General features: G+C 42.1%; 2 protein-coding genes across 2 annotated transcripts; one reads left to right on the plus strand and one right to left on the minus strand.

Annotated features, from left to right (window-relative positions):
* Nucleotides 1-1,143: 1,143 nt before the first annotated feature.
* Nucleotides 1,144-3,670, minus strand: LOC129091759 (NADPH oxidase organizer 1-like). The gene is made up of 8 exons (XM_054599454.1): nucleotides 3,559-3,670; nucleotides 3,367-3,447; nucleotides 3,204-3,276; nucleotides 2,643-2,826; nucleotides 2,356-2,552; nucleotides 2,133-2,243; nucleotides 1,575-1,924; nucleotides 1,144-1,437 (listed from the first exon to the last, which is right to left on the minus strand). Exons 1-8 carry the CDS (start codon nucleotides 3,631-3,633, stop codon nucleotides 1,144-1,146), a joined length of 1,365 nt encoding a protein of 454 aa, XP_054455429.1. The 5' UTR covers nucleotides 3,634-3,670.
* Nucleotides 3,671-3,731: 61 nt separating this feature from the next.
* On the plus strand, nucleotides 3,732-4,768 carry LOC129091760 (mitochondrial import receptor subunit TOM6 homolog). The gene is made up of 2 exons (XM_054599455.1): nucleotides 3,732-3,780; nucleotides 4,560-4,768. The coding sequence occupies exons 1-2, from the start codon at nucleotides 3,732-3,734 to the stop codon at nucleotides 4,691-4,693; spliced, it is 183 nt and encodes a 60-aa protein (XP_054455430.1). The 3' UTR covers nucleotides 4,694-4,768.
* The last annotated feature ends 5,629 nt before the right edge of the window (nucleotides 4,769-10,397 follow it).

Consider the following 10,397-nt stretch of genomic DNA (forward strand, 5'->3'; position numbering starts at 1 on the left):
CATCCCAGGGCAGTTTTGACAGCATATGGCCCCTCACCTTCACTATTTATGACACGCCATGGTTCGATGGCTTTTGGGATGTTGGCCCCTATGAGCAGACCAACCTCTGCTTCAATGCGTGGGAGATGCACGTCTTTCAGGTAAGGCCACTGTGAAATATCTTCCTGTTGTGGAATGTTTTCTTTCTTTACTGGAATGTGGCTGTGTGTAAACACCTTTGGCAGTTCAATGTATGCGTTTTCTTCGATTCCACATACTTCTAGGTCTGAAAGCACACAACTCTTCATCAATTTGTGACTGTTAGACTTGTCTTGACCCATTGTGTCAAGAAGAAACTGGGTGCGCTTTCCTTTAAGGTTTAGGGTTTTCTGTAACTCCTCACTGCAAAAGGTTGCAGTGCTCCCAGGATCTATGAAGGCATATGTTTCTACATACCTTTCACTCTTTCTGGATTTCAGTTTTACTGGTACCACAGCTAGAACACATTCTCCTTCTCCAGCCCCAGTGCTTCCACATAACTCTTGACCCATTGACACATAGGCACTTGAGATTGTGTTGCTCTCAGTATTGCTCCCTTCTGGTGCAGCAATATCTTCTTTAATGACATGGAGTATATCTGGGTGCCAATGAGAACATTGAACAGCAGTCCTGAGTGAAGTTTATAAAGAATGAATAACAAAGACATGAGTCAGTATTGGTCCTTCCCCCTGTCCTCTGTCCTTCACCCTCTGCTGATGGGAGTACCTCAGGCTCTGATGGTGAAGGGATAAGAGGCTGCTTTGTCTCAGCCAGCAGCTGAATTTACAAGCATTTTAAGATACCAGGCAAACTATGCTAACCTGTTAGACTACAGACAGTCAGGTTTCTATTTTAGCTTGTTTGCAACAATTCACTATTAGCCAAGCTAGCTTTGCTTCTGTAATCATAGTGGCATGCATCATCAAATCCCAGTTCCTGTCACACTGAGCCCGACGTTAATCATCCCAGCCAATATTACTATATCTTCAATCTCTGGTATGACAAAAAATTGAAATCAAGATATTTAAAATGCCGCACAAAACACACTTGACTGACAGACCCTATGGGGTCTAACCGGTAACATAAGTTATATGAATACTTCATGAATCAAAGTCTTGTGATTCCCTAGCGGCTGTGGATGTACTCTGGCTGAATCTGAAGCCGGGTCTTCGTAGCCAGGGCTGCCTTGCGGGTCATGGTGGTACAGCGGGTCAGGATCTCCTCTGTTTTTGGTCTGGGTGGCATCCTGGGAGCCACTGAAGCCGTCTCACCTCCTTTGGAGCTTAAAGATCCAGAGCTGTCAGAGCTAGTGTTGGAGCCTCGGTGGTCGTAGAGGCTGAGATCAGGAATGCTGATCCCACTGTCACTGACACCAAATGAGGTGAGGCTGAAGGACTGACTGTTGGACTTGATGATTCGCTGCTTGAGGAGAAGTCTGAGAAGCTGATCTCAGTGCTTGTGTTGCTCAAGCTGCTTGCGCTGCCTTCTGAGGTTGAGGCTTCCCTCTCCGTCGCCGTTTGCGACCAGGTCTCAGAGAGAACATCCAGAGATCGGGCCTTGTGGAGACGCCCTGGCAGACTGGGCTCTCCTCTGGACTGACCTGCAGAATCCCGTTGTGGACTATTTTCTTCGTTGATGCCGGATGGACGAGGAGCCTGAGGTTCCCTGCTGGTTGCCAGGTTCAGAGTGGAGCTGTGCAGCTTTTTCTGCAGGCTGTAAAGGCCTGCCCGTGGGTTGTTGTATGGTTGCAGGTTCATGGAGGGGATGTAACCTGCCTTTCCATTGAACCTGATGAGCCACCAGCCGTTGTCAGACTTCCTCAGCACCTCCACCACAGAGCCAATGGACACAGACACCTCGTCATCCTTCTTAGTAGAGTAACTCCTCACGGCACAGTACAGGGCACCTAAAGGTCACACACAAGACAACAAGCTCAGGAACTGCTGTACAGCTACATATTATCTTCATTAAAATGAGTTTTTGCCACATGATGTCACACCAATGTCAGGCTTACAAAGGTTCAGCTCTGTAATCAAGATGCTTAAATGACATCAGTTCTTCTTACGTGCATTCTTGCTCATTAATATTCCACTGTGAATGCAAGTAACACACACCTGCTAGCTGGAAACCAGCATTATCATCATCATCCTCTCCTTCACATAACTCCAGGTAGGGAGCCGGAAACCAAGCCAAAAGCTTATCTTCATTCTCCACCAGCCACCAACCTGGAGAGGAAATAAAACATACTTTCAGCATCACAGAAATGGGTGTGGGGGTAGCTCAAGGATTTTACTGATTTTCATGGAAGTAACTACATTAAAAACATTAAGCACTGACCTGCAGGGTCTTTGATCAGGACATCCAGCTTCTCGTCCACAGCGACCTTAAACGGACGGTTCTTGGTATCCTTTGTCTCGTAAGCGGCCACGCAGCGGTAAGTCTGGGTGACAAACGGGTGAGTGATGCTGCCTGCATGCTGGCGAGTCACATCACCCCCTCCTCCACCTGAGCCATCAGGCAGCAGGATCATGATGCTGTGTGAGAGAAAAGTCAGTCATTTAAGAATCAAGAGCTTCTATTAAACACTCACATGATTTGACCTAAACACTGACATGACAACCTACCTGTTCTTGGTGAAGTCTGGCTGCAGGTCATGGTCTTTGGGCATAAAGAACTGAGCCACCTCTGAGCTCTGAGTCACAGTTTGGTCGCACTTCAACAGCTTGTCACAGTAGCTCTCCAGGAACTTCATCCGTTGGACAGATCGCTTGGATCCTTTCTTCTGGAGACTGTTCCTCCTGACCTGCCCTGGAGAGAGGAGAGGAAACAGTTTCAGGATTAATACAACATATGCTGAGTGGAAGAGGAATATAAGAAATACATTTATAAAGCATCTTTCTTAGAAATATTTGAATGTCATTTCCATGGTCTTTTATAAATGCTTACATCCTTTCAACAAAGACCAAAGAAAGACACAAATAAGACACATCACTAATGCCTACTGAAACGATGCTCTAAGGATACATCAGTGCACCTCAGAGGACAAGCAAGCTAAACAAACCATGTTTGTTTAGATATTTAACTGTTTCAGTTGGCTATTCCTGTAATTAATGGCCACAAATACACAGTTGCTCATAAGAGACCATTTAAATACATCTTGTAAACCACAGTTGAAGTAATCTTACCTGTAAATTTTGGAATCACTCTGTCGTTTTTCCTGAAAGGGTTCAGGTGAGGGAACCTCTTTTTCAGCTGCCTCTGTTGGAAAGAATAAACATTTAATTTAATATTTTTTCCTACAATATAAACAGCACACCGAGTACAGCAAGTGGGTTTCTTTGGTCTTACATGAAATTTCTTGAAATCCTTGAAGGACCTGTAGACAATAACTTCAGTCTCGTCAGACCACAACACAGATATCATGAACATCTGTGGAGAGAGAAAATAAATGATGAGAGACAAGAAACTTTCACACACACACACAAATACAGCAGAGACATTAAACCCCTAAAATAAATAACAATTGAGGTCTTCACTCACCTTCAGTTTTGGTGTGTCCCTGTGGACGGCTCCGATAATGCGGGCACTGATTATGAAGCGTTGATCAACGGCCATCGTCCAGTTGATTGTGTCTGAGCTGTCAGGATGAATAGCTGCTTTATTGACCTTCAGTGTCGAGCTGAACTGCCTCTGCTGCTCTGACAAAAATCTGAATGTTTGCTGCGTTTTATATACGCTTCACAGAACGGAGGAGGAGTCTGAGTGAGCAACACCTGAGGGCTGGAAAAAAGTATGCACACATGCAGAGTCTTTGTCACACAAGTGTAACTGGATCGTCTGTTAGTGAAGTCGGCATGAAAGTCAGATATCATGCAAAAGAATGTAGTGCTAGTTTTAACATTTCAGTGACACCATATTGCGGAGAATATATTCATAATTGACAAAGCTGGAAGTCTGAGTGTGAAAACATTTTGACATCGTTCAGATGTTAAAGAGTCACAGTTATTGTTGTGGTCACAGCAGTTTGCTGTGTTTTTCCACCTCCTGGGTCTGCCACTCCTCCTGTCTGTCTCACTTCACACCTGGACCTGCTCTGCAATCACACTCACCTGCTCCAAGCCACACACACCTGCCTTCAATCCACTCATCAACTCTGCAGTATTTAAACACCAGTCTCACACACACTCACTGCCAGATCGTACTCCGCATTATGCCAGACCTTCCAGCGTTATTCCCCGGACTGATTTCCCGTTGCCGACCCTGCCTGCCTGTCTGGACTTACCTGCCTTGCCTGTGCCCCGGTCAACGACTCAGCCTTCTGTCCCCGACCCGGAGTTTAACCTCCGCTTCCTCTGATTTCTGTCTGCCGGATCCCCTGCCTGTTTCCCTCTGTGAGTCTTATCCTGCCTGTCTGTATGCTGAGTTCTCTGCTTTAAATAAAGCGCCAGAACTGTATCCGTCTCCTGGTCGTCCTGCTTTTGGGTCCACACCACACACCGTGACAGTTATGGAAAAACATTCCCACAATTATTCTGTTTCAGCTTGTCGGTTTGCAACAGACAGAAACGACTTCAGGAGGAATCTACTGGTCAACCTGGGCTTGTTTGCAGCTGGTGTTTGGGTTGCAAGAAATCTCTCAGATTTTGACCTGCTGTCTCCTCAGCCCGTGACATAACGGATTCAAAATACATCGCCTCTAAAACCAGGATAATGGTGTCTTGGACCAACAAAGAAGAAACCAGGGTCCTGAATGAATAGTTTTCTTTATTTTTCAAAAAAAAAGGTTAGAGAAAACCAGACAAATACATGTTACCATTGTGGAAGTTCGGTGTATATTAAATCCCGGGTTTGGCGGCCCTTCTGTGTGGAGTTTGAAATATGAAAGAACATTGACACCTTTAAAAACAAGACCCTATATCATGAAGATTGTTATTGGGGCGGCTGTGGCGTAGTGGAGAGCAAGGTAGTTCTCCAATCAGAGGGTCGGTGGTTCGATGTGTCCTTGGGCAAGACACTTAACCCCAAGTTGCTTCCGAAGGCTTGCCGTCGGTGTGGACTGGATGTTGCATGAATGTTAGAGTCTGATGGTGGCACCTTGCATAGTAGCCAATGGGTGAATGATATGTAATATGTACTACTGATTGTAAGTAGCTTTGGATAAAAGCGTCTGCTAAATGACTGTAATGTAATGTTATTATTACTTTTGGATATTTATCTCCAAAAATAGGGGAAAAAAGCAATATCAAAAAGCTAAATGTGGCTAGAGATGTACAAAGCATAGTATTCAGATATTCAGAGTATACAACATATTTAATGTAGAAATATCTGAAAAGCTATGGTTAACCAAATACATACCCACTTCTTTTCTTTATTTATTGAATTGGAACTCCTTATTACTTAAGTGTAAATAAGAATTTATTGACATGTTTATGTGAAACTTAGCCATTATGAAGCAGCATTGTGAACATGTTATAATGCAGCACACACTGTACACATATGGACAATATAAATAATCATACAATAAGCAACAACAAAAATATATATAATGAATAAATAAGAACATGTTCTGACAGGAAACTGGTAATCCTTTACTATCTGCTGACAGCTTGTTTCACACACACGTTAGATTTCAGGTACAAACAACATTTCAGGTATTTCAGGTTCTGGTCAGACAGGTTTAGCTGGATCTTGTGTCTGACAAATTTCAATCAGCTATAGATTAGGCAGAATTATGTTGTAGAGCTGGAGTGGTATCAATCGTTTCTTTTAAAGTTTTCAGCAAATCATTGAATTACTGTCTTATCCAAAGTGTCTAGTCATTATTTTGGATGCGCCAATAGTCTGTGATATTTGGTATCAACAGGTTACTATATGGGTGAAAATTAGCATATTTTCAGCTGATAACACAAAAGCATACTTATTTCTAGGCTACATTATCATTCATGCATTGCTATTAGTCAATTAAAGTGAGTGTAAATTAATCAATGTACAACTGAAAGGTTTTTTCTCAGGCACACATACATTCTTCTTCCAGCTCTGTCTTAAATTTTCCGGTCGTCTAAACTGGGTCAATTTGCTGCCAATTTGCATCCTTTCGTTGATTTGTATGCAGATACAAAAAAGGCCCCACTTTCGGTTTGAACATGCAGGTGGTGCAAAAAGTTTGTTTGTAGAGAAATTACCCATCCTTTTCTTTTAAACGCCACGTGAAGCAACGCCCTTTTCTGAAGGCGGCAACGGCTGATTACAGCTGGACCATCTCTCAGTCGGTTCCAAAAGCTGTAGAGACTTTTCATGGAGTATGTCACTCTCTGTAGTAATGCTAATACGAAAATCTGCATATGAATAAGTCAATACGGAGGTATCAGCTATCATACCACCAGACTACAGAGCAACTTCTTCCCTCAGGCAGTCAGACTCCTCAACTCATCTTCACATTCCATAAAAAGTGGGGTTTTTTGCAACTCTTTGTGTTGTGCAATGACAATAAATCAAACTTCAACCTTTTGGGTGTTTGGCTTTAGAATAATTTTACTTATTAGGTGTACTTGAGATTTTCCATATGAATAAAAATAAACTAACAAAGGAACCAATAAAGTTGACACTGGCTTTGGCATCCATTATAAAATGAACAAACAACATTGTGAACAGTATGTTTGGATGAGGACGAGGGGTGGACAGGTAGGATATGTCAAATCCTAAGCAACAGACAAAGAGTTATATACCAAAGTAAAGTATTATTGAAGTATTTTAATACACAGCAATAATATGTTTAATTGATTTGTCATGATCCATCAAAGTGCTGCATGTTAACTGATTCAACTATGTGCAGGAACTTTAACATGTTTGTCTTTTGGAGGACCAAAAAAAAAGAAAGAAAATGTTGAGAAAAATGAATAGAGATGAGTACCGACACCCGGTATTAAACATGATTCGATGCTAATTATATAACTTTTATCCTTACTTTTTAAACATTTTGGTGTAACTTATTAACACACTGCACCGTGCATCTCCTTAGCTCTCTGTGTCGGGCCGAGCTTCTCCAACTACACACACAAACTCATAAAAGCACATACTGAGCGAAGCAGAGAGGCCGCGGTAGAGACAGTGAAGTGATTCAGGTGAGATGACGATAACTACGACAATTATGCTAGTTACTGTTACAGTGCAATAAAACCTTGGCCAGTTAAAAGCCAATACACCTGTCAAACAAATATAAACATGTACATTCAGAAAAGCGCTTTTTCAATCTTCTCTGTCTACAGTTTCTCATGCATGCCACTATGATTACAGAAGCAAAGCTAGCTTGGCTAATAGTGAATTGTTGCAAACAAGCTAAAATAGAAACCTGACTGTAGTCTAACAGGTTAGCATTTTTTGCCTGGTATCTTAAAATGCTTGTAAATTCAGCTGCTGGCTGAGACAAAGCAGCCTCTTATCCCTTCACCATCAGAGCCTGAGGTACTCCCATCAGCAGAGGGTGAAGGACAGAGGACAGGGGGAAGGACCAATACTGACTCATGTCTTTGTTATTCATTCTTTATAAACTTCACTCAGGACTGCTATATATATATAATTTAAATTTTAGACATGTTTTCTGTGAAATATTATTGAGTTCCTGTTGTGAATTCATTCTCTTTTTAAATAACATATTAAAACTCATTTATTTAGTATAAAAAAACTAGGTAAAGAGATAGTTGAGCTAGTTTCCTGAGCAGCCGGACGGTTATTAGCAGGCTTTGACCTGCACGTGTTAGCCTGCTATTAACAAGACAGAGCCAGTGTTGAACAAGAGCCAAATAGGTCAATTTAATTATAAGCGTTCACATATTTCACTCATGGGTTTTATGTCTGCTGTGTTTTTTACTGTACATCATGTCAGAGGCAGAAAAAACAGCTCCATTGGATTCTTCTTCTTCCAGCTCTGTCTTAAATTTTCCGGTCGTCTAAACTGGGTCAATTTGCATCCTTTCGTTGATTTGTATGCAGATACAAAAAAGGCCCCACTTTCGGTTTGAACATGCAGGTGGTGCAAAAAGTTTGTTTGTAGAGAAATTACCCATCCTTTTCTTTTAAACGCCACGTGAAGCAACGCCCTTTTCTGAAGGCGGCAACGGCTGATTACAGCTGGACCATCTCTCAGTCGGTTCCAAAAGCTGTAGAGACTTTTCATGGAGTATGTCACTCTCTGTAGTAATGCTAATACGAAAATCTCCATATGAATAAGTCAATACGGAGGTATCAGCTATCATACCACCAGACTACAGAGCAACTTCTTCCCTCAGGCAGTCAGACTCCTCAACTCATCTTCACATTCCATAAAAAGTGGGTTTTTTTGCAACTCTTTGTGTTGTGCAATGACAATAAATCAAACTTCAACCTTTTGGGTGTTTGGCTTTAGAATAATTTTACTTATTAGGTGTACTTGAGATTTTCCATATGAATAAAAATAAACTAACAAAGGAACCAATAAAGTTGACACTGGCTTTGGCATCCATTATAAAATGAACAAACAACATTGTGAACAGTATGTTTGGATGAGGACGAGGGGTGGACAGGTAGGATATGTCAAATCCTAAGCAACAGACAAAGAGTTATATACCGTCACCCTCTTAAAGTAATGGCCTAAGTCATATTTTCAAGTTGTTCAGAAAACAGAAAAAACTGAACCATATATAGAGTATATGATATTTATGAATCATTTCAAACACAAAGGTTATGACAATAGATTACTATTGATATACAAATAATGATGTCAGTCAATTGTGTAACATAAGAGGATAAGATGACTTAGGCCAATTTATGAACATGCCTTTGTGATTTACTAAATTTTGAACCTGACTTGGGCCGAATTAATTCTGGAATAAGTGAGGCAAAACAGTGCATTTCTTTTTTTTCCCACTACTGTAACAGACCATGAGGAAGGGTAGGCCTAAGCCTTAACGTTAATAACTTAACAAAACGCTGAGGAGGCATGTGCATCTCCTCACTTCTCCCTCCAGCTTATCTGAGCTGGGTTATTCTCACTTATTTTGACTGATGCCTATTGATGAGGCAAGTTGTCGAAGAAGCATCATACTCAACCTTACTGATATTCCCATGCTTGAATGAAACACAAACATCACACTGATCTTTTCGCGGGATGAATACGGAATAGTTTTCTTCATGGAACACATCTGTGAAATGTCGTATCCCAACTGCCCTCACTTCAACAGTTGCAGCCGCCTGTTCATATTCCCTATGTAGTTGGGAGATGGTTGTGCCTGGGTGAAGGAACCTCTTGTTTTTGTAGGTTGCTGTGCTTCTGCAGTAGTGTGAATCAACAGTGGGCAGGTCCTTCAACCAGTCCTTAAGGAAATCTGTGACACAAGTTTCCAGCTTTGCATGCTTACCACTCTTAGGTCCGTATTTAGATGGCGGGGCTGCTGCTTGATCGTCGTGGTCGATGGTGTCTTCGTTCAGCCAGTGTGTAATGGTTCTTTCAGGGACACCAATTGTAGAGCAAAAGAGTGACTTGCACACCTTACAACTGCTTCCATCCTGAAGTTTCAGTTGGTAGGAAAATGATATACTGCGTCGGGATCCCTCAGCAACTTTCCTTTGCTTTATGTCAACCTTTGTGACCAAAGCAGTGATGTATAACTGACGTTCTTTCCAGGTGTTCATTGACCAAACTTTCTGAAATATCCACTGCCGCTGCTCTTCTGTAATGGATTGGCAGCCTCGAGTTGGGATTTTTTGACAGAACTTCGAGTTACAGGGAGGGCCCATAGCCTTTGCACTTCGTTCTTTGCCACCTTTGAGGTTGTATGGCATTCCTTTGAGACGTTTCTCCTTGGATTCATTTTGCTTCCATGTTCCTGGACTGAGGCGTTTATTTCGTTTCCTTTGGACAGTATTGTTTAGGCTGTTTTCATTTTCAGGGGCAGAGGACTCATTACAGGATGGTTTATAGTCTGGATCGCCAATATCATCATCAGCAGATGAGTCTTCTTCAAGATGTGGACGCAGGCCCGCCGACAGGGGGGGACAAACGGGTACGTTGTCCCGGGCCCTGGACTGGCCCTGGAATGGGGGGGGCCCATAACTGGACCCCCATGAAGTTGGGATTAATTATTGTATGTATACTTCAAAATGTGTTGATTTAGAGAAGAAAAGTGCTTTATTTGCATTCAATTAATGACTCCTAGATTGTTTGCCTTCATTGCCCTTGAAAAAACGGCCAATAACCCCCTATCACCCCTATGCCAAAATGGTTTGGTCTTTGGAGAGACCAAACCATTTTGGCGACATCATTCCATTAGTGGTCAGTGCGCGAGTTGATTCAACATGCACAAGTCAGGAGCCCTGAAAAAAAAAGAAAGGCGAAAAAGAGAGGA

The sequence above is a fragment of the Anoplopoma fimbria genome, chromosome 5 (genome assembly GCF_027596085.1).
Source record: "Anoplopoma fimbria isolate UVic2021 breed Golden Eagle Sablefish chromosome 5, Afim_UVic_2022, whole genome shotgun sequence".
In the NCBI taxonomy this organism is placed as follows: domain Eukaryota; kingdom Metazoa; phylum Chordata; class Actinopteri; order Perciformes; family Anoplopomatidae; genus Anoplopoma; species Anoplopoma fimbria.